Source organism: Poeciliopsis prolifica, unplaced genomic scaffold, assembly GCF_027474105.1.
Source record: "Poeciliopsis prolifica strain line A6 unplaced genomic scaffold, Auburn_PproV2 SCAFFOLD016, whole genome shotgun sequence".
Lineage (NCBI taxonomy): Eukaryota > Metazoa > Chordata > Actinopteri > Cyprinodontiformes > Poeciliidae > Poeciliopsis > Poeciliopsis prolifica.
Window position 1 is genome coordinate 9094477 of NW_026562391.1, and position 27402 is coordinate 9121878.

General features: G+C 42.3%; 4 protein-coding genes across 5 annotated transcripts; 2 read left to right on the plus strand and 2 right to left on the minus strand.

Annotated features, from left to right (window-relative positions):
• The first annotated feature begins 1732 nt into the window (after positions 1 to 1732).
• On the plus strand, positions 1733 to 5066 carry cbx8b (chromobox homolog 8b). Its single transcript, XM_055041671.1, has 5 exons — positions 1733 to 1913; positions 2046 to 2089; positions 2270 to 2335; positions 2471 to 2537; positions 3549 to 5066. The coding sequence occupies exons 1-5, from the start codon at positions 1743 to 1745 to the stop codon at positions 4455 to 4457; spliced, it is 1257 nt and encodes a 418-aa protein (XP_054897646.1). The 5' UTR covers positions 1733 to 1742; the 3' UTR covers positions 4458 to 5066.
• A 1259-nt stretch (positions 5067 to 6325) lies between these two features.
• cunh17orf67 (chromosome unknown C17orf67 homolog) lies at positions 6326 to 9634 on the minus strand. The gene is made up of 3 exons (XM_055041672.1): positions 9545 to 9634; positions 8294 to 8394; positions 6326 to 6450 (listed from the first exon to the last, which is right to left on the minus strand). The coding sequence occupies exons 1-3, from the start codon at positions 9597 to 9599 to the stop codon at positions 6334 to 6336; spliced, it is 273 nt and encodes a 90-aa protein (XP_054897647.1). The 5' UTR covers positions 9600 to 9634; the 3' UTR covers positions 6326 to 6333.
• A 1931-nt stretch (positions 9635 to 11565) lies between these two features.
• Positions 11566 to 19891, plus strand: dgke (diacylglycerol kinase, epsilon). Its single transcript, XM_055040833.1, has 11 exons — positions 11566 to 12140; positions 13146 to 13305; positions 13395 to 13514; positions 13941 to 14084; positions 14391 to 14548; positions 14682 to 14730; positions 14830 to 14943; positions 15064 to 15135; positions 16340 to 16467; positions 16554 to 16665; positions 17479 to 19891. Exons 1-11 carry the CDS (start codon positions 11689 to 11691, stop codon positions 17698 to 17700), a joined length of 1731 nt encoding a protein of 576 aa, XP_054896808.1. The 5' UTR covers positions 11566 to 11688; the 3' UTR covers positions 17701 to 19891.
• On the minus strand, positions 19748 to 26985 carry LOC129366796 (E3 ubiquitin/ISG15 ligase TRIM25-like). Of its 2 annotated transcripts, XM_055040834.1 has the most exons (9): positions 26079 to 26985; positions 24994 to 25089; positions 24695 to 24928; positions 23883 to 24051; positions 23547 to 23615; positions 22743 to 22928; positions 22389 to 22520; positions 21435 to 21470; positions 19748 to 20671 (listed from the first exon to the last, which is right to left on the minus strand). In XM_055040834.1, exons 1-9 carry the CDS (start codon positions 26715 to 26717, stop codon positions 20526 to 20528), a joined length of 1707 nt encoding a protein of 568 aa, XP_054896809.1. In that variant the 5' UTR covers positions 26718 to 26985; the 3' UTR covers positions 19748 to 20525. The 2 variants fall into 2 exon arrangements, with proteins under 2 accessions (XP_054896809.1, XP_054896810.1); XM_055040835.1 differs by lacking the exon at positions 22389 to 22520 and having other exon boundaries at positions 26079 to 26984.
• Between the last annotated feature and the right edge of the window lie 417 nt (positions 26986 to 27402).

Consider the following 27402-nt stretch of genomic DNA (forward strand, 5'->3'; position numbering starts at 1 on the left):
AGAAGGAATGAAAAAAAATTTTTTTTAAAGAAATTTGATCACACACATCAGGGCCTTCTTTTGGATCCGGCGCTAAGACTGAATGTAGATCGTTTATTCCTCAAGAGAAGACCCACAGCTGTTCGGGTTTTTTTTTTTTTTTTTTTTTTTGGTGGAAATCAAAGACATCGTGGCCCATTTATTGCGAACTCAGTTCGGTTGCTCGTTCGCAGCGCGAGGCCCTTGCGGAACCATCACGCGGGAATTCCTCCACGCGAGCTTTCTGTGCAGATGAAAGGCGGAGACGTGCAGATGTCTGAAGCGTGTCTGTTTTCACGCGTCGTCCGTTTACGTTCGATCGAGTCACGCCGCAGCGGATCACGTCCACGGTCACTGCGCAATGATGTGGAGTTAAAGGCAGAACAAAAGAGACAGAACAGAAAAGAAACACACTGCAATAAGTTGTTATTATTATTATTATTATTATTATTATTATTATTATTATTATTATTATTATTATTATTATTATTATTATTATTATTATTATTATGTATCTATGCCTATTGATGGTAGCTAATTGAGGAAAAGGAATTCAGTTTTATTGCTCTGATCCAATTTTGATTTTAAAAAGTCTCCTCTCACGTTTATTCACCAGAAAATAAAACAAAAACAATATCTAAATGAAAATGCCAAACAAGGAGAAGGGAAAAGGCCTATTTTCTATTCCCGGTCAGAAAGAGAAATAGTTCGTCGGCAGCCAAATGTGAGCGCAGTTCATGTCTAATTCCGTGGTGCAGAATGACACGGGAAACTGAAACAACCGTTGCCACATTTTGTCAAGCATCATTTGAAGTTGTTATGTCCGCATAGGACAAACGATCGACCGAAAACATTTCATTCTCATTTTAGAATCAACCTGTAGCTTCTTGTCTCATTTTTATTTTAAATGACTGAAATCGTTTATTTTTAAATGTGTGTTATTCAGTACAATTTTCTTTGTTTAATTTTTCTATTTTCTTTCTTTCTTTATTTTATTTTTTTAAGCAAAAATGCCAAATAGTATCACTTGTGGAATGTAGACCGAAGCTTTCATGCCCTAACTGACTCCTGACTAATGACAGATGTTTACGTGTAAAATGCTGTGTACACAGTAAATGCAAAAAATTAATGACAATAATAAAGATGCAAATGTTTTGCAAACATAGGCTATTTCCATGGTTACTGCGGTTAAGTGATAGCCTACCGATAATTTTCTAAAGTAAATAAATGAGTGGGTTCCTATTGTCAAAATGTCTAACATTTTTATTAAACACATAGCAGACACTTATTCAGTTTCCGCCTGTTTTTTTTTTTTTTGCTTGTTTTGTTGTAGTTTTTTGTTTTTGTTTGCTTTTTTTTGTGTGTGTTTTTTTTTGTTTGTTTGTTTTTTGCAATACCATCACGTTCATGGTTATTGACTTTTCCCCCATTATTTTTCTTTTTATTAATTTTTTTTCTTTATTTATTTGTATTGTTTGCGTTACATAAGTTTAGTGAGACAATTCACTCGCTGCGAGGATAAAAAAAAATAAATAAAAAATAAATAGGCCACCATTTTACTCCAGAAAAAAAACAACAACACCCCGGCTCCTCCTCCGCTTAGAAACCATATTCACGTAGCAACGGCTGAGCCAATGGCCATCCAGCTCGTGGTTCCTCAGACGGCGGTTCCTTAGCAACGGTACAAAAAAAATGCGCTGACGTCCATTCTGTTCGGTACTATTATGGTCTGTCGGGAATTCTGGAGGAGGGAGGGCAGTGAAGTGCAGCGAGAGGAGGGGGTACTAGCGCCCATCAGGCTAACGGTAGGTAGCACTGGAGTAAACATGGAGCTGTCCGCCGTCGGGGAGAGGGTCTTCGCGGCCGAGTCGATCATCAAGCGGAGGATCAGGAAGGTAGGAGGGAGGTATATCTGCTCTGCTCTCCTCTAATGGAGAGCCGAACACGGCGGTAACATCAGCGTAGTGTAATACTGCGGTTGCCTCTGCAAGCTAACCGAGTCCTGCTCTGTTTCTGATGGCACGCAGGGTCGGATTGAGTACCTGGTGAAATGGAAAGGATGGTCGCCCAAGTAAGTACCGCCACACCGCCTCTTATACATGTCTTCTAGCCGCCGCGGAGCTGTCTGCGCACTGACCGTGGTTAGCTTGCCGAGGCTAGCGGGATTAAAATCAACTCCGTGGGTTTTAGCTGCGGGGCTAACGAGTCCGCTCACAGAGCTGTCAGTCTGATTTAACGCTCCGCTCCGCAGATACAGCACTTGGGAGCCGGAGGAGAACATTCTGGACTCCCGTTTGTTTGCCGCTTTCGAACAGAGGTAATATGATATGACAGCGTCTGTTAGCATATCTGGATCCAACCAGTGAGCACAATATCTGCAGACGCTGTGCTCCGTGCACTTTGCTCCCATGACGCTTCATTGTGGATGTCTGCTGGTGTTTTCTCTCCGCAGAGAGCGTGAGCGAGAGCTGTATGGGCCCAAGAAGAGGGGACCGAAACCAAAGACGTTTCTGCTTAAGGTGACTTCATAACGGCGTTTTTGCCCTTACCAGTTTTTCAGCATAAATATAAGTAATCATAACTCGCATAAATAAGAGGAATTTCTTTTGGAGGTTCACCACCACAGGCACCTTTGACCTCAATTAAAAAAATTTCAGCCTTGGTTATTTCTACATGCAGCACAGACTGGTTTACAACTAGAGAACCAATAACTGTTTAATTTTATTAAGTCAGTTGAAGCTGGGATGAAGTCCTCATTTGATATACCTTCTTTCTTAATTTCTGTTGTAATTCTATCAGTCTTTCCTGAGCTCAATGTGCTTAGCACAAGGTTAAAATGTTCCCACTGGATTTCCCTTCATTTCTTTCGTAATCTACAAATACAAAATTAATTCAAGCTATTCTTGGGGTCAGTTTATTTTCTCTTAATCTTAAGAAGAATTTTTTAAAACTATTTCTTGAAGATGAAATGTAATAATTGTTCACATTAGATTAACTCTACGATGGTTGTGTTTTTTTGTTTTTGTTTTTTTTTAAAATCCTTTTAATTACTTTTTTTTAAGAGGAAAGTCTAACTGTTGCTATATTCTTGCTATAAACCACCTTAAAAAGCTGTTAGTTTTTTTGCATTACTTATCAGTAATTCAGTTAAAGTGCACCTTAAATGTTTCTTGTCTGTCAATGATGTGAGAGCTGAAATCATACTTTGTGAAACTTGTCAAAATGTAGCAGCTTGCTGTCATGGCAACTGAAGAAAAACAAAAAAGCTTAATTAATCATTTGTAAGGAAAGCTTTTGTTGCACTTGCTTTAATTTAATCCGTGATTTAATCGAAACAGAAAATATGTTTGTCTCAGAGTTGACGATGTTGTGTCTTGTAATATTATAGTGGTGCAAAATAGAAAAGATACCCTGACATTTGAAGATTTCCTTGATAAAACACCAACATTATTGTCATGTCGTTTAGTAAAAAATAAAATAAAAGATTTTCTATTTGCGTAACTTAAAAATGCTTCAATATTTTCTTCTAGGCGCAGGCTACGGGTAAAACCAAGTCGTACGAGTTCAGGAGCGATGCCGTCCGAGGGATGCACATTACGTACCCAACCCCAGAGCCGGTCTTCACCCCCAGGGCCAGAGAAGGCCTGAGGGCTGTCGTTCCCACCATCTTCCCACCGAGCGCTGTCAACCGTGGAGAAAGCATGCGCGTGCGACCTTCTGAACTGAGTCTCCACGAGCACCAGCGACAACAAACTGATTCAGACGGCACCGTCCAAACACCCAAAAAAAGGGGTCCGAAGCCAAAGCCCCGCTTTGTAGACGACGACTTCAGCCCGGTCATCTCCGAGCCACACAAGAGAAGAATGGAGGAGGAAGAGGAGGAGGAGGAGGAAGAAGAGGATGAGGACGAGGAGGACGAGGAAGAAGAAGAAGAAGAGGAAGAAGAAGAAGAAGAGGAGAGACACAGTTCTCACAAACTGTCCAAGTTCCAAGGAGGTGGGGAGATGAGGTTGCAGAAGCTGGCCCACAGACACTCAGAGAACCACAAACACCACCATCACCACCACTATTATCATCATCATCATCACCACCACACACCGAAAGTCACCCGCGGGAGTTCCCACAAGCAGCTCCACTCTCACCGCAGCACGGAGCCGCACAGGACTAAAGACGGCTCCAGCTACCTGGTGGCGGCGCACTTCAAGCACCACCACAAAGCGAGCCGCGGCCGACCCACCGAGCTCCCACCGATGGAGAAGCCTTACTTTCTGGACAGGCGGTCTCCGACCAGGTTTGACGACAGCCGCGACCAAACGGCCTGGAGGCCGTGCCTCAGCAACGTGGAGAAGGTGCTGGTGACGGACGTGACCGCCAACTTCCTGACCGTCACCATCAAGGAGAGCAGCACCTCCAAGGGCTTCTTCAAGGACAAAAGATGATTCTGGAAGTTTCTGAGATATTTAGGCAAAGCGGTTTTTGTATGTAATGTATAAAGGAGTATGACATAATAACGTTCATATATATTAAAAAGTTGCATATATTTAATGTTTTGACCAAATGATATGAGGTCCGTTTTACCTGCGGTGTTGGTGAATGTGACGTTTCCTTTGCAGCAGAATGCTGCTTTCTGTACAGAGCTCCGAAATTTCACTATTTTTTCACCTAAAATCAGCTAGAATGTATTTTTTCCCCCCCTCATATCTTCCAAGCTGAGTTCAAAACAAAAAGATGCCCATGTCCTATATTTAATCTATTGCTTGAGCTGGTTATTCCAACAGTATATATGAAAAAATAAACAAACTGGAGCACTTTGAATACAGTAGTATTAAAGAAAAATTGTTTTGTTGTCCTAAAGAGTTTTGTAACATCTTGTATTTAAAAAAAAAAAATCTTTTAAATTAAACCCTTTTTTTGCCTTCAAGGCACATTTAACATTTTTTTCCCCAAGAATATACATCATTTTACATTTTTCATAGATATGTTTGCCGTAACAGAAAGTTTTCAGATTGCTTTTTAGATGCTTTTCAATAAATCAGTTGAGTTTCTGATATCTTTGAGTATTATGGTCTGTTTTTTTTTTCCCAATCCATAATCTATCAGGATTATGGATTGTTTGGGGATTTTTTTTTTCTTCTCCTACCAAACAAATAAATGTAGAGGTGCCGAGGCCTGAAGGCTCACAAGTCCCCTGAAATTGAAATGGTCACAAATGTCTTAATAAATTCTTATCGCTTTCCTGAAGCAGTTTAGTCCAGGTTAGATTTAATCAAACCAGCGACAGAAGGTGGAGCTTTATTTTTAGGCTTCTTAAACCGAAAACCGAATTGAACCCGCATCACTTAAAGTTACCTGCTGCTGTGTATTTTCTTCAATGGGGCATTAAAGTGTTTTCACAAAACGTTTCTGCTGCATCTCAGACTGTGTGCAGCGCATGCATGCCTTATTTCATGCCGCTTTACTCCACGCTGTCTATTCATAAAAAAGTATGTGGTTTGATTTGTAAGCATGATGTATACATAATAGTACTAAAGGGGTTTGAACACGGGTATTTATTAGTTGTTTTATTTTTATTTTATTTTGCTGTTACTCAGAAGAAGAAAAAAATATTCTACAACTAGGAAAATACGTGAACTACACTCTGATACACCAGAAAACATTTTTGTGTTAGTTTGTCTTCATGTGGAGTTTGAAGGACGATAACAGGAAGAAAAGTTTATTTCTCTCATTTTTTCTTCTTTTTTTTTTTAAACATCCCTTCGTGAAGTTCGTGATCGCGTCGTTCCTGGTCGTTTTTCTGCAAGCAGAGAGGAGGGGAGAAAAAAAAACAACAGAACAAAAAAATTAATACAGGATCGTGTTTGATCAACGCGAAAACGAGCAGACGGATTCGCGACGCGATGTGACGTGTGTGTCGTTTTTTTTTACGTGTGTGTCGTTTTTTTTTATTTTTATTTTTTTTAACTAGGTTTAATAAACGGCACGTCACACGGGACTTTGTTTCCAAACTGGACCCGAGAAAGGTTCATCTGAACTGAGCTGAGCCTTAAACGCAACTACAGATTGAACAAACAAACAAAAAACAAAACAAAAAAACGTCACTGAAGAAAGCTAGGGACAAGTTTTCTTTGTATACAACGAAGTCCACGAAGAAGAGGATCATTTGACTGCAAGCTCTGCTGTGGCCTCGCGAGGACTGAAACGTTTCAATAGGCCTGCAAACGATGCAATAAAGCCTTTGACTTTTATCAGTTTAAGCAGCGCGCGGATCGGATCCGAAGAACTGGACGTGAGGAAGACTGGAGGAGACCTTGGCGCTCAGACCGGCTGTCCGTAGTTGCGGTCGCAGCGCGGGGGGCAGTGCGGGTTCAGCCAGTACTCCATGTTGGTCTCCTGGGCCCGCTGGTCCAGCGCCTGCATGCGGAGCAGATGCTCCTGCGGGAGAGAGGCAGAGTCACCTGGAGGAGACGATGCTGCACTGAAGTTTCAACAGGAGGCAGAGAGATTCAGTGCAGGAAAGCATGAGAGTTTTTATTATTATTATTATTATTATTATTATTATTATTATTATTATTATTATTATTATTATTATTATTATTATTATAGGTTTGTAAAAATACTAAACAGTGTAAAAGTACTAAACGATGAAAGTAAACTGCTGCAGATACGGGGGAAAAAAACCAAACAAACAAAAAAAAAAACTAACTTTCCCATAAGTGAATGAGGTCTGATCTCAAACTGGCATCCAGTGACGGGATGGGGAAGAAAGACGTCAAGTGGACGCGTCAAACTCAAACGGACGTTTCACTGCTTCCAGAAACAAACATGGCCGTAATTTAAAGTTTCCGAGCAAACAAACAAATACTGGGATTCACTTTCACAGCTCACAGCAACTCAACGCACCAAACACTGTTTCTCGTTCTGATGCGGTTTACTGCAAATACACATATTGCATTACATTTGAAGACTCCATGTTATGCATTTATTATTCTTATTCTTATTCTTATTCTTATTCTTATTCTTATTATTATTATTATTATTAATAGCAGGGCCAGTGGGACTTCTTCCTTGAATTACTCCCTGGACGCCTTTTTGCCTCCTGCTCCCGCACAGACAAATAAATGTAGAAGAAACTCCCTCGAGAAAGCCAGTTCTGTAAAACACAACTTCGTAATCATGCACACAAAGAGGTATTTATTTGTTCAATGTTAATTTCAGAGACTTCCAGTCTGACACTATTTTGAGTGTAATTAGCCTTTCTCCGTGAATGGTGTGTTTTGTGACAGTGTTTACACTGCGCACAACACTGGAGGGAAAAAAACACATTCCACTTTCACTGGATGTGCAAAAATCAATAAGCTTGGACCACCCACACAGGCTGTGCCGCCCTGGGCAATGAGCCACATCACCCATGTTATTAGTCGTACAAAAAAAAAATTCTAAGTATTAAACTAAGGTTCACTGTAATTTAGTTAAATTAAGACTTAATAAACGGTTCATGCATTTGGGGAAAAGATGGCTTTCCCCACAGCACTTTCTACAGTTACCGGCTTCATGAAATGTGAGGAAAAAAAGATCAGAAAGCAAATTTCTACAGTGGAAATCATAGAGAATCCATCCTGTAAGTTGAGCATGTTTATTCAGTTGGGATTTGAGGGGTTTTATAATGACAACATGTCAATAAAACCTGTTTTGCAAATGGGATAACGCTTAGTTTTCTTCTACAACAATTTTGGGACATTCTGAGAGAGGGATCTTTCAGTATTCTTAATTTCCCCACTTCTCTCTGGATACTCCACAGTGCTGGGTCTTCTTTCGTGCTTCCTTCTCTTCGTTTAGTCTGATGGCAACATTTTGGTCCTCAGCGATTTATTCTGCAAACACAACCTCGCAGCTGAACAGCTTTTTCTTTCCCACCATCCGCAGTTCTGAAGTTCCCAGTAGCTTTGAAGCTTTTTCTTTTCTCTCCCTTGCCGTCCTCCTCACTCTACCTGGTGCCTCATCCGACTCCAGTTGTTTGAAATTGCTATATAATTCATCTGACCCACTCATCTGGACATCATGCTCACTTGTCTTTCCCATTTTGAAGAACAAAATACAAGAAACTGACCCACCTCAGTATCACATAAACAACATAGCCCATAATGATTTACAAGTTTTGAATGATCTGATCCACTCAGTAAAATAACGCCTGAGCTATAAAGAAATGTTAGACAGTGAAATGTATTCTGTAATGTGAGATATTTTATGATTGGCTTTTTCTTGTTTCTCATCTTACCCTCATTGGTTCGTCGGGGTGGCCGGCCTTCACCGGCCAGTCCTGCCTCTTGCTGCGAAGAAGCTGCTTGGCAAACTTCTCCCTGATGACAGGATTGGCAACTGAGGAGGAAACAAACAGTTTGTCTGCACAGTTCATTGTCTTGTGATACACTCACCACCCCCCATCACTCTACCCCCCCTCCACCCACTCTCTGGCTCTGGCTGAAGCAGTTTCCAAACAGGACAGCAGTTTTCGGCTCCTGGCTGTGTGGATGTGAGTCAGAGTGCTTCCTCCTGGTATTACCAGCTCGCAGTTTAACCTCAGCCTGTTTTTGTTTGTCTTTCCATAAACATGGCAGCTGTTTTTGTCACAGCTGGGTATTGGCCAATCAGAACAACATCCTTTCTCAACCAGGGCAGCTGAAAGAGAGAGCTATTTAGCTCTAGCGCTGATGTGAGGCTGTTTTTTGCTTTTTTTTTTTTTTTTTACCCCCACAGCCAATCCCAGGGGAGCTGCTCCTGTAAACACTGGTCTCTGCAGAATGAGGACTCTCTGTCCCCTCTCTTTCTCTCTCTCTCTCTCTCTCTCTCTCTTTCTTAACCCAGGGCTGTGTTTGGAGGCCGGGTAGGTAACAAAGTGCTCATTCATCCTTCACACTCCCTGGAGAGGGACTCCCAGCAGCACGTGACCCCAGCACGCAGTCGGTCAGGGAGGCTCTGTCTTCTTCTGGCGCATGAGCGAGCTGCAGGGGAACGGCACCTATACTTCTGTCAACATCGGGGCCCCGTCTGGTGCAGGTTCTGCTGCAGCTGGGGCCTCACAGCAATACGTGGCAATTTTCTCGTCCATAAATATGGGCAATACAAAAAAACACACACAATCTGAAATCCAGGAGTCTTAGTGATTTTTGAGAAAGGAAAAAAAAACATGCTTTGGATAATAAAGTAACTAGCCTTGTTTATTTGAGCAAAAATAAAAAATATGTTACTAATTCCATCTGTCCTCAAAAATAAACAGTAGCCTTGTTTATTTAAGCAAAAATAAAAAATATGTTGTTACTAATTCCATCTGTCTTCAAAAATAAACAGTCTTGTAAAAAAAAACAAAAAAAACAACCTTTTTTCTTCACAATCTGTTTCCCAGTTGCTGGGGAAAAAAATACAGTTAAGATACACAATAAGTATATTAAATAGTGCTAATATCTATCTGCTTTTCTCTGTGACTTTGATCTGATTATACCTTCAGCTTTATTCAGAGATGCAGTCCTACCTGTTTCAGTGGCCAGCAGGACGAGGCAAAGCAGAAACACCACCAGCTCCTTCATCTTTCCTGCCTGAGTCTTCTCGGCTCTTAGCTCCACACTGCAGCTCAGAAGGTGTGGAGGGGGGAAATTTCTCCTCCCTGTCTTCCTCCCCCTTCTCCTCGCCCACAAATTTGCCTTTTTATTCGGTGAACATACATTTCTTGTTTCAACTGTATTTAATTCCACACAAGCAGGCTATATAGGTTTTGAGAAATATTCCTAATTTTTAAAAAAATGTTAACAGATCTGTACCTCTACCCTAAATTTAAATTATATCAGTGACATATAAATCCACTCCTTGTTTGTCACTGTGACCTTTATCAACTCAGGGCTCTGTCAATAACAGTCTGTAGTCACTTTATTAGGCTCATCTGTTGAAAGAGGCAAAGACGACTTGCTGAAACGATAATGATGCTTTAGAATGAGAATAAAATAGGACTTAGTGAAGATTATGCATGTATACCGAAATCCAAAAGCATTGCATAACTTTTTAATCAATCTGGATCCAAACGTATGTGGCACAATTCCAATACCTTACCAAACTAAGGAATAAGGCAGCTCTGTCTGCAAAAGAGGGTCCAACTCAGAGCAGGCAAATTTGACCCGATAAAGTCCATTGTCCTGCTCGTCTCCTACATATGATGCTTAGTGCATCTTTTTTTTTTTTTTTTTAACAAATATTTATTTTTTCATCAACATTTTTTGTAGCACAAATAGGACAGCATGGCCAAGTTTAGGTACTGAATTAAAGTGAACCAAAAAAAAAAAACCTGCTGTCAAGACCTTAAGCACAACTCTGACTTATTAGGAGCAAAACCGCAAAGAAATAAGTTGTGGTACAAGTCTTTTGCTCAGTGAAATAGAGGATTGGGTTAGTAAAAACATAATTTATACAAATTTCAGTAAGTCAAGTGAACAATATAACACACTGATTTAATAAAAATATTGAAAGTGAGAAAAAAAAAAACAGAAAAACGTCATTTTATTAGGGGAGTGACGAATTGCAACAGTGTGGAGGAGTGTCCACTAGATGGCAGTGCTAACACATACATACACACACACACCCACACCCACACCCCCCCCCTCCCACACACACACACTTGATGCGTTTTTTCTGAGAATGTATTTGATTCATGAAATGATTTATATGAAACACCATCTGAGGAGAAATACTACCTTCATAGCTCATTAAAACTGGGATTATAAACAAAAGTGAAACGTTTGTTAAGATTTAAAACATTTCTATGCGAGTAGTTTTGTTGTGTGTGTCAAACGAGAATGAACGAGCACTCCGGAAAACGTCTTCTTGTGTCATCGCGATCGTTTCCACATCTCGCGGTTTTCTCCCTCATCGTTGTTTCCAGAAGCGTTTGGTAGTTTAATACCCGTGATTAATTCTGCGGAAGCAGGAGACCGCAGATGTTGTCCTCTCATTGTGTGAATGTGTCACTGTGAGCTCAACACGGCGCATGCGCAAGCTTGACCTCAGGCAAGCGCCCCAATGATAATTTATGGGACGAGGTCTGTGATGACGTCAGTGCTCGCTCGAATTGTGTTTTAACCAGGTTTTCATTATTTTGTTTCATTGCGTCACCTGGAATATTTTTATTCTGGTCAATATCTTGGAAATAATAATAATAAAAAAGACATACCAATTGTTCAAAAATATAAACATATATATTTAAAATATTTCCCCATTATTTTTCAAGCTGAATTATGAAAATTTAGGATATATATATTTATTTATAAACATTATTAAGCAAACACCAAAAGTAAGGTTTAAAAATGGCTTTTAAGAGTTTACTAATAATCAATAATTATGTCAATAATACTGACAGGAAACGTAACTTTGCCATTTCTTGTAACTGAATTGAATTCGTACGGGTGAACCATCTTCGCGTGTAAAGACTCTTTGCAGGAGTTACGTCAGCGTCATAGCTTCGTGTCTTGACGTGATGCCGTCCTCTTCCTGTTTGTAGTTTTCATCTTCAAACTACAGAGCAGCATCCTGTTGATGCCAGTGAACATGAGCTCGGCGGGGTCTCTGCGCTTCTCTCCCCCCGTCTGCGCGCCTTGAAAGCCCGTCGCTCGTGTGCGGACCGCGGCCGCGATGTGCCAGCAAGGGGGCGAGGCGAGGGAGGACTGCGGCTCCCGGGAGGAGTGGACGCTGCTGTTCTGGACCTCTCTGGCCGTCATCGTCCCGGTCATCCTGACGCTGTGGTGCAGCGCGCGGCGCTCCAAGAGGAAGACCCACATGAAGGAGTTCTTCAGGAAGAGCAAACACGGCTGGCACTACACGGACCTGTTCAACAAGCCCACCTACTGCTGCGTCTGCTCGCAGCACATCCTGCACGGGGCTTTCTGCGACTGCTGCGGCGTGTGCGCAGACGAGCAGTGCCTGCGCCGGGCCGACAGGAGCCTCCCGTGCAAAGAGATAGTGGCCCCGTCTCGCCCTGACGGATCCACGGAGCACCGCTGGGTCCGCGGCAACGTGCCGCTGGCCAGTTACTGTGCTGTCTGCAAGCAGCAGTGTGGGACTCAGCCGAAGCTCTGCGACCTCAGGTACCAGAAATGATGACCAAACAAGTAGATTGAACACATCACCGTGACCTCATGAAGCACCAGCCTTTCATGGTTTTAGATGAAACATACAGATAATGAGTGAAACGTTAGTTATATACGCACATAAAAAATAGTCACACGTGTGCATTAATTTACATTAATCTTTCAGTCCATTAAGATCAGCAGATGATCCAAAATATCGATAACCATTCATAGGTGTCAAATCGATACTAGTACGGTAAAAATCGATCCCAGCAAAGCTACTCCAAAAAGTTACATGTTTAGGAATTTTCTACATTTTTTATTTTTTGAAAATGTGATTTAAATTCTACTTCTCAAACAAATTGGAATGTCGTGGTCTCACATTAAACCTTCAATAAAAATGAAGCAAAAACAAGATTATTAATGATAGACATCCTATAACACCAAAATGTTTCCTGAAGACATTTGTTGTCTTTTTAGTCTTTCCTATTAATACATAACCAATATATCCTTGGTTTTACCGGGTGATGAGCAGAGATATTTCTAAATTTTAATGTTCATGACTTTTCACCAATGCTGCATGTGAAGCTTCACTGTTTATGCTTTCGAGCTTCTCTGACGTCTGGTTTTCATCTACTCCTGGGATGTTGACAGAACTCGTCTGACAGCCGGAGAACAAACACGGTTTCACTGGAAAGACGTTCCACCTTATTTCTAGCTCAGCGTATGCTTACCTTACAAATCAGAAGGCATGTTAGAAAAAGAATGCATAACGCATTTGGAAGAATTTAAACAACAAGATTAGGTTGTGCAGAAATAAAATGAAATATAAAAAAGTTGGTAATTTAAAGAGGTAAGTCTGAGGTCAGAATCGGGTTGAGTGGAAACCGCTCTCTCTTCCTGCCCGTCTGATGAACTGCAGTTTTCAAACGTGCGCAGGCTTGCCGTTGCTCTTCTCAATTCCCCATCCGTGGTTTGACTCCAAACCGTCATGGTGCGTCTCCCTCTGCGCCTCCTTTCCAGGTGCGTCTGGTGTCAGACCACAGTCCACGACGACTGCATGGGCAGCTTAGCGGACGCAGAAACGTGTGACCTGGGCGAGTTCCACAGCCTCATCATCCCTCCTCACTACCTCTACCGTGTCAACAAGCTGCGCCGCCGGCACCCCGACGAGTTCACCAAGGTGCCACGAATCTGACGTGGATCGCCCGAGTCGCTTCCTTTACCTAGAAGGTTTCATGGCTGTTTTCTTTTTGTTTGTTTTTCCTGCAGCTGGGCGCTTCCTGTGGCAGAAGCTGGACACCTGTGTTGGTGTTGGCCAACACACGGAGCGGCAACAACATGGGGGAGGCTCTGCTGGGAGAGTTTCGAACGCTCCTCAACCCTGTGCAGGTCAGCTTCTGCCTTCCTCCAGGTTGAGCCATTTAATCAGTTAATTGCATGATAAATTAAAATGAGCTCGGTATTTTCCATTCTGATTATTGATATTTTTGTTTACAGACTTTAGAATCCATTTTATTCATGGCTTCAGTTTGAAGCATTTTTTCATTTCTTTATTTCTGGTTTATGAATTGTTTTTGATTCCAGTTCTAGTCTAAAGTGTTCTTTACAAAGTTTTAAAGTTAATTGTGTTTTTTGAGAGAGCAAAACATTCTTTATTAAGCCATTATCAATATATTACTTAAAAATTGTCTGTGAAAAGCATTAACTTTTGTCGCAATGGGACAATTTATTGTGTAGCAAAAATTTTTGTCGTGTCAGGCCGACTTCAGGTGTGTCAGCCTCAGATTTGATCAGAGCGGCTCCGTCCTTTTCCAGGTGTTTGACCTTTCCGAGCTGACTCCTTCCAAAGCCCTCCAGCTGTGCACCCTGCTGCCCCCAGGCAGAGTCCGGGTGTTGGTGTGTGGAGGTGACGGCACTGTGGGCTGGGTCCTGGATGCAATAGATGCAATGAAACTCAAGGTATGATGATTTTGTTCAGCTTTGATGAAGTCTGGAGCTTTTCAGAAATCCCCTCCCCGTTCCCCAAATAAGGAGTCTGGTTTTTGGAAGAAAAATGAACGAGAAAGGTACAATTAAAAAAAAAAATAAAAAGGGAAAACCACGGTAATGCGCTATTTTGTGATGATCTATCATATGAAATCTAAATAAAACCAAAATGTTTATGGTTAAAATTTTACAAATTGAGCTTTTTTTTTTTCAAAGCAGCATATGTCAACTTTTTTTAAAAAAAATTTTATATTTTTTATTATGCTGCTTTTCTTTCAGGACCAAGATCAGTTTATCCCCAGGGTGACCATCCTTCCTCTAGGGACAGGAAATGACCTTTCCAACACTCTAGGCTGGGGCGCCGGGTACGCTGGGGAGATCCCAGTGGAGCAGGTTCTCCGTAACGTTCTGGACGCAGAGGTGGTCAAAATGGACAGGTAGGGGTTCAGAACTGCATATTTTTAGTTTTTTTTAAAAATTAAAATAGTTCAGTTGAACAGTTTGAATGTGAATGCGGATGCTCTTCCTGGTCGTTTCAATGCTGCTGATCTGCACAATGGCAATTTTCAGATGGAAGGTCCAAGTAGCGTCAAAGGGGGTCTACTTTCGGAAGCCAAAGGTGATATATTGTTACGTTTTTCAAACACACGGCTTTGTATTTCCGTGCAAACATGTTTACAAGTCAAAGCTGACCCGCTGATCTTCTCCCCCCCTCCAGGTTCTGTCCATGAACAACTACTTCTCTGTGGGGCCGGATGCTCTGATGGCGCTCAACTTCCACGCCCATCGTGAGAAAACGCCCTCATTCTTCTCCAGCCGCATCATAAACAAGGTCCCAGCGACTCGTTTGAACACGCAAATCCCGTTCAAACTTGACCACACGTATTTTCATATGAATACACAGCTGCTGGTTGTAAATTTGGTGGCTTTGCTTTTATTTGTCCTCCCTCAGGCCGTGTACTTCCTGTATGGCACCAAAGATTGTTTAGTGCAGGAATGCAAAGATCTGGATAAAAGGATTGAGGTATGGTAAGCTCTGTCATTGTAGATTGGCCCTGATGTGTTTTTTATTTGACACAATAAAGCTGCTGAAAGGAGCACAATATAATCTCACCTAGTGAAGCAAAAAAGCAGTGAGCTTCAGCTGAGCCAGGCTACTGTCATCTTCTTTTATTTAAAGTGAAACTAAGCCTGTAAGTAAATTTACAAATGCATGCAGTTAGATGAGTTAAAGGGTCCATTTTTATGGTAGAGTTGTAATAAAATGCGAAATGGATAAAGGACATTGTCTGTGATTTGCAGCTTATGAAAATCTAAAGTAGTGAAACTAACAAAATAGATTTTATCTAAAGGGAGCAAATGCCATCACACAACCCTGCAACCCATCAAACAACCACCTCAGTCAGCCTCACTGAACTACAGCTGCTGTTCCTGGGTATGAATGTTAAACTTTTCGGATTTATTTAAGCCACAGTATTTTAAAGGAGGAATTTTATAGAACGAACATAAATAATTTTTAAAAACGATCTTTGGGTCTGAATCTTTAAAAACAATCCACATTGCATCCAAATGTAATGCCCATATTCAACTAAAGCTTTTCTAAGTGCAGTGAAAGGCTGTGGAGCGCCTTTTAACTGGAAAGACTCCACTGCGGTTCAGTTTCAACAACTGCAATGATTTGGTTGGCTTCAACCTCAACCTGATTGAAAATTTAGGAACTATGAAAAGCCATAATCGTGTCAGGAAATCAACCGATCTAAACTTTGCCAATTCCTAGAACAACTCCAAAATCGTTCAATTCTCTTTGGAAATCTTGGACCTCTACAAATATGATAGCAGCATAATTATGCAAATTTAAGGAGTCTCATAATGCCTTTTGGACATCGTGTGTCGCTTGCATTCAAAAAAATAATTTTTTTGAATGTGTTTAAACTAACCCTCCTGCAGCTGTAATCTGTAATCAACCACTGCTTCATAAGAAATAAACCAAAACGCTGAGGATTGATCCATCGATGAATCATCTCTGACTTAAATATGAATTCATTTCCACATTATGGCACAGGTTACAGAAGATGTTGAACTCTCTCACCTGAAATGGTGAAGATTGTCGTTTGAAAGTAAACGCTTAAATAATTTGGTATCATTATCAAGCAAAGACGGAACCAAAGTGTTAATTATGGAGCCATCGTTTTTGTGACTTTATTTGTTGATGGCGTTTGCCACCACAGCTGGAGCTGGATGGGGAGCGGGTGGCGCTGCCCAGCCTGGAGGGCATCATCGTTTGCAACATCGGCTACTGGGGAGGAGGCTGCCGGCTCTGGGAGGGGATGGGAGACGAACCCTGCCCCCCGACTCGGTGAGACCCGCTTAGGCGTGAAAATGTAAGGAGAAGAACGCAAATTTTTGAGGGGGGCTCATGTGACGGATGCCCCGATCCCGCAGGCTGGACGACGGGCTGCTGGAGGTGGTGGGAGTGTTCGGTTCTTTCCACTGCGCTCAGATCCAGGTCAAGTTGGCCAACCCTGTGCGACTGGGACAGGCACACACTGTCAGGGTGAGAGCATGCCCCTCTTCCCCCTACACACACCCTCACACATCTGAATGACAGCATTATCAGGCCTGTCTGTTGCATTTAGGAGCATTTTTAGAGAAGGACTTTTATTTTTCTGTCTAGTGTTAATAATAAACTGTATTTATTGTCCAGAATATTTTACTCCATAAATAAGTTCCAAAAAAAAATCTCGAGTTTCTAACCAAAGTAGTTATCAATTTAGTTATTTAATTGGCAAAATGTAGAGAAAAAAATTATAAATTTTTATACCTTTCTGAATATATTCTTTATTTTATGGAACTATATTATAGGGGTGCACTGATTGCACTTTTCTGGCTGGTCGCCAATTTCTAATCTTTAAAAAGCTTCACCTACCAATTCTGACTTGGGTCGATATAAGTTTGTTTCGTCTGAAATATCAGCAAGAAAGTCACTGAGTTGGCTGGGGCGACTATTGTTGCTGCAAACGTGCAGACATGACCTGGTGGGCCGGTCTGTCAGTCGAGCCTTTCTCACAGGAGAGCAGAACTGGACAGTGTTTGATTTTTGGATCAAACACCGATAGATAAGATCGGCTTCACATGTAAGTATTTGCCGATCACCGATCTCCCAAAACTAAGCAAATCGACACCAATAAATCAGTACACCCCTACTATATTCATAATTTTTCTGGGAGCTACACTTTTGATCAATTATGTACTGTATATATATATATTTTCCTCAGGATTATTTGCTGAAAGATGCGTATTATGCACTAAAACGTCCTTGTGGATCGGTGGGTGTGATATTCTAACCTGTGGGATTTTCAACCTGCAGCTGGTTCTGAAGAGCTCCACCATGCCCATGCAGGTGGACGGGGAGCCCTGGGCTCAGGGGCCCTGCACCATCACCATCACCCATAAGACCCAGACCTGCATGCTGTACCACAGCGCAGAGCAGACAGACGATGACGATGACGAGTCCAGCGCCTCCGAGCCGGAGAGCCCGACCCCTCACGACTCGCCCAGGCCCCCGTGGTTGACTGCTGTGCAAGCGTGACGCGCCTCGGGCGTCACGTGACCCTAAACGCCTCTTATTATGGTTCCAGTTTTACAGTCCGACTTCACTGGTCCACTGTCTGCTTGAGTTTGTCTCCACTTCATATGCTGAGTCAGTTTTGAATCCTCGTTTTGTGTTCTTTGTCCTTTATCCTTTATTTGTTGCAGCTGAGAGCTCAGGCATTGACTATCTGGAGCAGCCAGGTGGCCGCGAACGTGTTGAGGAAAGCTTTCTGTTTATTTGCACTGATCCCTCGTGCCGTATAGATTGTAGAATCTAGAGATAACTGTGCTGTATTTATTCTGCTATATTTAAAACTAAGTGCTCCTTTTCGTGAGACAAATGTATCTCGTCCTCCACGCCCTCCAAAAGCCATGCCAAACCTGCAGCAGGCCACGAAAAGCTGATACAAGGAAAAGTCGTATAAGAGATGACATCAACTCTCAGTTAATGGTCTAAACCAAGCACAAAAGAAAGCTCTCTCTTGTGTTTATTGCTGAAACTTTGAACGTTTGCTAAAAGACCCATGAAGATGACATAATGGCCACCTCCGAGATCCAGTGACTTGCAGACGTATTCTTGCACCTTGGAGCTTTCCACATTTTGTCAAGTCACAATGAGAAACGTCAGTGGGTTTTATTGGGATTCAATGTGATAGACAAGCAGAAAGTCCAGCATAACTATGAAGTGGAAGGGAAGTGGGAGAGTTTTCAAAATGTTCCTGAAAGTATAAAATGCTGGGAATACATTTGTATTCATAACCCTGGATAAAGGGGCTGTGCTTCCAGTCGTTTGGGCGCCGCCTCTCCCGCATCTAACCCCATTTAACTCTTTCTGTTGGCCTATTACATCAAACCACAATAAAACATACTCAAGTTGGAAATGTTACAATTTTCACCTTTGGAAGTGACCATCTGTTTAATCATGCGACACTGCTCCTTTAGTTTGCATCTTTGGAGCAGTTTGAGAAGCTTTCCTCATGTGCTGAATATTCAGTCACTAGATATATTCAGATATATATATTCAGATATTCAGATCCACTAGATGTCCCTGCAGGAAAATGGCTGACTTGTTGAGGGTCAATATGAAAGCACTGCCAAGTCAATATGGAACTACTTTGCCAACATGTAAAAAAAAACAAAAACATATTTCCTCATCTTTTCAAACTGTTTACATACTTTATGTTGCACTTGAGCGTAGCTCCTATCCATGTTACTGCCATAAGTTATTACACCTGCTGATGAGATTTTCCATTGTGCAAAGCAATCCTTCAGCTTCTCATGTTTTACCTGTTCTCACCACAAGGGGGCAGGCTGAGGAGAGTATTCAGAGGTGGAGCTTTTCAGACCAGTTTAGTTCAGTAGTTGCAGCATCTGTCCAGGTGTAGTTGCAGCATCTGTCCAGGTGTAGTTGCAGCATCTGTCCAGGTGTAGTTGCAGCATCTGTCCAGGTGTAGTTGCAGCATCTGTCCAGGTGTTGCTCGGATGAGGCTGTTGCACTTCGTGTTTGTCGGAGATCCTGGTGCTGGCGGGATTCCTGGCGCTCCGAGCCACATCAGGAGAAGTCTGTCGGATGTCTGGTTAAGGGTTTGCTGCAGCAGGCTTTAAGGTTGAGCAGCATCAGTAACTGGGCATGGTGATGGCTTGCCGGACGACACCTGCTTTACCTTTCATAGGCGTTTAGCAGAGCTTTGTGTTGTGATGAAGCAGCTTTTATGAAGCTCAAACCGCATGATTCTCCCTCTAAGTTTTAATTTTTCAAGCTGATTTGACGTGTTTTATTGCAGGACTGACATTGTCATTGCTTGGGCAGTCTTGTGCATTTGTGAGACTTTAAGATGGCTTGTAAACAGTATTGATTTTAAAGCTAAAATTTCAGAAAAGCAGCTTAAGCTTTAAAAACGCGACTAAAAGACTTGAAATACTTGTATAATCGACTTACTTCTCTGCTGTCAAAATTGATTATCATTATCTGCTATAATGATAATCAGCAACTTTAGGAAGACTTGTGTGATCCCACTTTACCACAAACTACCAAGAAACTGAGCTCAGAGGAAAACAAGCGTTTAATGCCAACAATCATGAAAGAATGGCTGTTTACAAAATGTGACAAGAACCAACTTTGATTGAGATGAATGTAAAGAGATGATGTTTTGAATTTGAAGACATTCCCATAAATATTTTCATACATAGCCGAGGTGTTTCTGTGTTTTCATTCAGTTCAATCGATGAGACGAAGAATAAATTAACATTTACATTTCTGATGGCAATAGAGCTTGGAAAGCGGTTTGGGATGCATCACCTCAATCCCTGAAGTGGAAATTAAACTTTGAGATTTTTTGTGTTGTTCTTCTTTGAAGTTGGATATTCCATGTTTTCACATACAAAATCGTGACTAATGCAGTGATGAGCCTTTTTTCCTCCATTTGTGTTCTTTTTAAACAGATGAACATATTCTCGTGTTTCTACAGTTCAATATACAGTTAAAAATGTGATATCTAACTTTTAAATATCGACGCTTCGCGTTATAAAGCAGGTGGCAGGATCTACGCACAGATGCCACACAACAGCGCAGATAAGGTGCATGCAAAGTTTATAATTTCATTCAGGTCAGATGAGATTATAAGAATTACTTAGCAAGTCATAAATGACTAACTGAGTTTATAACTATAGTTATATTTGAATAAGGAGTAAAGGCTGGTTAAGTTTAATACCCCAAATAAAACATGAAGCAAACAGTTTCATTTAATAACAATCACAACAGTGTTACTGTGCGTAGGTCCATCAGTCCCTTCAGGTTCTGCTGATGAACTCCGACGCTCACCGCTACTTATTTTTTCTCGGATGTGGGTTGGGCCTGGCCGGTTTCCCTGACGGCGGCTGTCCTTTCGGCTTGTCTTTCTTAGCAGAGTCGGGTCTTTTCCCCCCAGGCTTCTGTCCTCCTTGTGCACTTGGTGGCTTTTTGCCTTGCTCTGAAACAAAGTGCAGAATGCTTTCTTTTCTCTCTCTCTCTCTCTCTCTCTGCAGCAGAACAGACAAACTGCTGAAATGAAAGTTTTTAAAACACGCCCGTCGGTTGCATTGGAAGAGGCCCAAGAGGAAAACTTACAAGGCCTGAACATTAAAAGTGGTTATTCAGGTTTGAGAGAAGCTACTGTTTTTATTGGCCAAAGTATGTTTGAACTTCGTCCTGAGCACAACTGACTGCAGACACACGGTCACCACCTGACAAACAGCTGGATGCTGAACTCAGCAAGCCTTCATAGAAACTCAACTCTGGCTGAAAACTTTTAGGATTTTATGTGACAGATCAATGCAAATTAATCAACTGATCCGAAGTTTCAGGAACAAGTGTGTTGTTTACAATTTTTTCCCCCCCTCATTAAAATCTGAAAATATAGCAAGTATTTGTATCGCACCATTGAAGTGTTTGGTAATAAAATGTCCCATATTTCACACAAATAGAAAGCTCAAAGTGTGAGATATGTTGTTTTTCACTCAATTCAGATACACAAACCAATAATGTAGACAACTTCCTGTTGGTCTTTTACATAGAAGACTAAATTGAAGCCATAAAAGTTTATGATAAAGTGACAAAATATCTTAGATGCTCCAGGGCCCTATCTATTACACCAATTAAATTTGCCAAAGACCAACAGTCTAAAAATCCTCATGCCTGATGCCGGGTTGGTACATGACGAATCTGCAAACAGAATACCAATTTAAATAACTTACTTTGAGAGCCTTGGTGGCCACCGTCAGCCTTCTTGTCTGAAAGGCGAAACAAACAGTAACATGTGAAAGACGTTTTAAACGCGTTCACTGTGATTTCACTGTCCAAATGTATTCAATCTGAAAATCTCTGATCCGTTCTTTTTCTGTGGCATAGTTTAATTTATTTATTTTTTCACACTATCGCTATTTAAAAATGTAATGTTGCTATTTATATAAGTATATCATTTTTTTTCTTCAAAACAACAATATAAAGCAAGGTTCTGATCAAACATGTTTTCCAAACCACCCATCGATCAATGAGCCCCACATGAAACCTTTCCAAAGACAACAAGCTGATCTACGTGTTCCCTGGATCAACCCTGACAATGCAAATAGCTGATAAAAGGCTTCTGGTGGAAAGAAAAACAAAACAAAATAAATAATTTAAAAAGAAACCCAAAACTGTTATATAACCAATTCAAAGAAATAAACGTGAATTAGAAGTTTAACAATTGCTTTGCAGGTCCTGTTACCTGATTTTTTTTGTTTGTTTTTTATTATTATTTAGATGCAAGATTTTTAGAAGTATTTGAGATTTGTGGTTAATGAATGAACAATCTGTTCAACTTTCCTTCTGTCCTCAATGAAGAGGAGAGGCTGCTCTTCTTCCTGCGGCCCTTTTCTTTTTAGCCGTACTTTCAAAATGTTTCACCCCTGGCGGGTTGTTAAAACTCCTTGCGTTAACCAGATGGTAATGAATAGAAACAAAACATTTGTTAAGGTTTCAACTGGAAACCCTAACAAACTAGATTACATAATTTACACGTTAAGCAGTACTTAGTAAGTCCAACAGAATAAACCTTCATAGAGGAAAATAAGGTGATGAACAAAGACATCTGGACAGAAGTAAAAACGTAGAGCTACAGACGGTCGGCTGCTTGTCCAGGCAGTGCTTGGTTTTGGGTCGTCTTTTACCTTTGCTTTGGGGCGGATGCTTCCCGTCTCCACCCCGACTCGGTACCACTTTGTGGACTGGTTTACCGACTGGTTTACCGACTGGTTTTCCTACTGCTTTCTTAGACATTCCTCCGGGACTTTTCTGAGAAGCTGAAGTTTGGAGAAATCTGTAAACTGTTTTTTTTTGTTGTTGTTGCTTATAAATTAAGAGAATACAGTACCATTCTGCCATTGTTAAGATGCGTTGTTCATTTAATTTGCTATAGATGTTGGTTTTGCCCTTAATTAGTTTCCCTCTTTGTGGCCAAGCAAAAATTAAGTCAAATTAATACAAAGAGTAAATAGTTGCGTGTGATGTTTTATGCTACGTACGTGGTTTCTGTTCGTGGAAGAACGCAGGCCTGGAAAAACCAGAAGGTTGATTCTGCTGCAGACTCCATGATGGCTTTGCCTGTATGTAAAAAGGAAAATGGGCGGCTTGGTAGTAGCTCGGGACAGGTGGACGACCTGGACTATGGGAGCTGGGTGGAGGTCTTTGCTCTGGAGGCTTTGAGGAATCTGAAAAAGAGATGGCGAATATCAGAGAAATAAATCATTTACGTGCATTTAAATGATGCATGTAAATCATTGCAAAAAGTATTCATGCCTCTTGAACCTACGTCACGTTACGGCCTTAAAATTCAATCTATTTCATTGGGAGCGGCACAAAGAAGTGGTCTGACTCTGCAGTATAAAAACCAGGGGTGCACTGATTGCAGTGTTCAGGCTGATCGTCGATTTTTAAAAAGCCTGATGCGGCAACACCAATTTTCTTTCACAGAGAAAGCATTAAATATAGCCTCAAGGTAAGTCAGCTGGCAAAAGTGGGACATGAACAGACATGAGCTGGTGGGCGGGTCTATCACTCACCTCTATCTCACAGCAGAGCACAACGGTGGCTGATTTTTTCTTTTTTTTAGGCCTTTGCAGTAAGTAAGCTTTCTTTATGTGATCATTTAGTCATCCAGATATTGACAAATTGCTGATCTTCCAAAATCAAGAAAATTGGGGTTGATTTACTAGTTAACCCATCACAAAAACATAAATTGCCTTAATACTTTTGCAAGGAACCTGATATGAGCACAGATTTCACTTTTAAAAACGCTTGCAGGCAACAATTAGTAGAACATTACATACGAGACTCGGGGGCCGAGGCTGGACTGTTTTCTCCTCCTGCAGCTCCAGAGAAAGAAGTTTCTGCTTGTCCTGAAAAAGGCAAAGTGGCTCCATTTTCAAACACGGAAAAAAAACTGTCTTTTAATACTATTTCACTACAAATTTCACACCAGGGTTTGCACGCGCATCTATGCAAGAGTAATCAGAATTCATTTTGGCCGTTTTCTGCATGACATCAACCCACCAGACGCAGCATACCCAGCGTTAGGCTGTAACCGAACATTACTGGCTTTATTCAACCTTCGTATTAAGAAGACGAGTGGGACATTTCTCATTTTAGGGTGCCTGCATGTTTACCTGGTTTTAGCAGTGGTACTCTGGCCTCAAACGGCTGAGTGAAGAGCGTCATCAGGTTCTCCTGCAGGGTGGCAGCAAAGCTCTGTGTTGCCATCACCCTTTTGGAGTCCAGGTTAATTCGAGGGGTGTGGGGGTCAAACTTAACCACCCGGGGCAACTCGAATGAAGCCTGCGAGGAGCAAGTGAAGAACGTAAGAATTTTATCACTATTATTGTGGGATTTAGTGAGAGGCGTTTCTCAAGGCGCTTTTCCACCAGACCGCCGCTAACCGGTTCCGTCTCAGTCCACCCCGGCAAAACAAATTTTCCATTTGTTTTGCTGCTGGCTGCACGTCTCAGTGAAGAACAGGCCGCAATGAAGAAGAGACAAACAGTGACGCTGTGGTCAGCTTTCTGACGCATCTGCAGTTTTACTCAGACAGTGTGAAACACCAGAGACACGTAATGTTAGCTTGTGATGTGAAATTTATTTTTCCTTTGGATTAAAAAAATATATATCTACATATATGGCAAAAATAATCAGCTGATCTGAGTCTTACTTATCATGTTTAAGCCAGCAATGAATTTCTAGGACATATCTGGGTTTATCTGAGTCCATCAGAACCTCGAGGTTCTCCATTGCTGAATGTTACTGCGTGTTGACCACAGTGCGCTCAAGGCCCGCCCACCATAACGAGGAACAGAGCGTATAGTGGAAAAGCTCACCACCTTGGGTAAAACCGAACCGCACGCTAACCGGTTAGTGCGCGACTTGCCAGTGGAAAAGCGCCTTTAGTACTGCTACTGAAAGAGGAAGTGTGTTTTAGCCCCACCTGCAGAAAGGCCGGCGTCCCCGCCTGACTCAAAAGACTGTCGATCTTCTCTCTGGCTTTCGTCATCCTCTCGCTGTTGTCAACGAACTTTGTTGTGAGGTCGCGAAGTCTGGCCAGACTAGCCTCCAGCTCACAGTCCACCTCATGCTGGGCCACGCGCTCGTCCTGAGCCAACATCTCCCCGATCTGCTGGTACACAGCAGCCAGCGCCATCTTCCTCTTGCTCGCTGCGTCCTGGAGACGAGCAGGCTGATTCACCTGGGCTTTGCGAACGCCGACATGTGCGGTGCAAAACTTACCTTGAGCTTGCCCTGCAGCTCGTTCATCTGAAGCACGATGACGTCGGTCCTGTCAATCTTCAAGTTCAGAATGTCCAACTTGTCCCTGAATTCAGACTGCAGAGGAAGAAATGAGAAACGAAGGTCAGCTCAAAGTGAACAGTGCTGAGGTTCAGACATATGAGATGTTCTGTGTCCTTCCCTTTTCTCCCCAAAGGTTCTTTTGAGTCACAGCTGAGGACATGTGGCCTGCCAGGAGTAACGTTTGAACTGAGTTGTGTGTTTTTTTTAATATATGGACAAAAATAATAGGCATTTGTTTCTGAAAGGTAAACTACATCTTAATCATGTTCTGACCTACACATTCGTGAGGAAGGCTGTTGACTTGACAGCTGATCAGCAGCCAGTCAACCACCAAAGGTCACAGCTAAAAAAGTTGGTTTCCATGTGTGCTAGTAGAAAGTTATGTGGAAGGAAAAACTGTGTAAGAAAACAAACCCAAACAACTTGGTTTCTGTGAAGAAGATAGTGTCAAAATCCCTCCTAAGATTTGTGAAAAACAGGAGAGCTCCTCCAGAAAACACATATACCCAGAAACGTTTCTCCACCAAGTTCTGGCTCAGACTGTGACAAACGGATCCAATACTTATATCACTTAATGACACTTAAGCATTTTTTATATTTATTTATTTATTTGTTACTTTTATGCTTTGCCTTTTCCCCGATTTATTTTTATGATTATACTTAATTCGTCTCCACACACTTCATTAATATTGATGATAATAACATTGTTTTGTGCTCTGACGGCTATTGACGGCTCTCTGAATTAATTTATGAGGGCCGTGTGACCTCGCAATCATGAGGAAGAACAGGTTAGATGAACAGCAGAAACAACCAGACAAGGAAGAGCTTAAAAAGAACAAACATGAAGTGGCAACATAAAAAAATCTAATCTAGATAACAGCCAAGCAAAACAGAAAGTTAAAAGGAAGTTGTGAAGTGTGATTATTGATGATTGTGCTTAAAGCGCGGTCCAAAATGCATCGTCTCATTTTGAAACGCGCAGCAAATGCAAATAAACTCAGTGACCCTCAGCTCTGCCTCACCTCCTTCTTGCTCCGCTGCTCCTCCGGAGAGGTGAAGCCGCAGCCCTTGTGGACCTGCTGCAGGCAGAGGCTGCAGATCAGGCGGCCGTGGTCGGTGCAGAAGAGCTCCATCATCTTGTGGTGCTCGCTGCAGATCCGCTCCTCCAGGTCCCCGAGGGGGAACGTCAGCTGGTGGAGGCGGAACACGGGGTTCTCCCGGTGGGGCCGCAGGTGCTCCTCGCAGAAGGAGGCCATGCAGGTGAGACAGGTCTGGGCTGCCTCCGCCTCCATGCAGGTGTCACAGCGGACCGCGTCATCCCTCGCATCTTCATCCTCCTCATCTTCATCCTCCTCGTCCTCATCCTCCTCGTCCTCATCCTCCTCCCCTTCTTCTTCTTCGGTCTTGCCGGACTTGACCCGGAAGGTCTCCACCACGGTGCTGAGGACCGTGTTCTTCTTCAGCTCTGGCCTGGTGGCGAAGTGGGTGCGACACTGGGGGCAGCTGTAGGAGTCGGTCCAGGAGGACAGCAGGCAGTTCTGGCAGAAGTTGTGTCCGCAGGGGATGGTGACCGGGCAGTCGAAGGTGCTCAGACAGATGCTGCAGGTCAGCTCGTCCTCCAGGCTCATGAGGGAAAAGCCGGACTCGTCCAGGTCGGCCATCTGACCCGACTCACAGTCTGCGACAAAACTGTGCGAAAGAAACGAAACTGAGCACGCCCACAAAAAACAAACTAAAAAAACAAAAACTCGGTTCAGAGTAGAAAACTGAGATGAAACGTTCGCGCTTGACCCGGTGTTGTCACCGAGCCACAGAAATTAATTTTACCCGACAACAGTGTTTATTCTCATGAAGTTGTTCCGCCTCTGCTGTCAGCAATTTGCTGGGATTAACTCCAGGAAACTTGACGTCCTCACAACCAGCCACGAGTTAAAGCCACTCCCAGTCAGTAGACCACAGAGGAGATAAACAAAGTGATGTGCGGCCATCAGGGAGGGGAAGGTTATGACAATTGCAAGGGCCCCTGACCGACAGGGGGCCCTCCGCAATTTATTAAAACAAAATAGAGAGAGGGAGAAAAAAAGTAAAAGTGTCCATTTATAACCCAGTTTGTTTTTTCCAAGAGAGACTGTGTGAGATTATCAACCACTCTCTGGCTTCCTCCCAACATGACTGCTGTGAAAAAGGCTGTATAACAAACTGCCATGCTGAGCCATTAGGGGTTAAGGGCTTAGAGCAGCTGCAGCATGCAGACGAAGAAAGAGAAAAAAAGAGTGAAAAAGGAGTATAGTTACTTTCGCATCTGTTCGTTTAACCGGCTGCTGTTTATTGTTACCTTCCTTGATG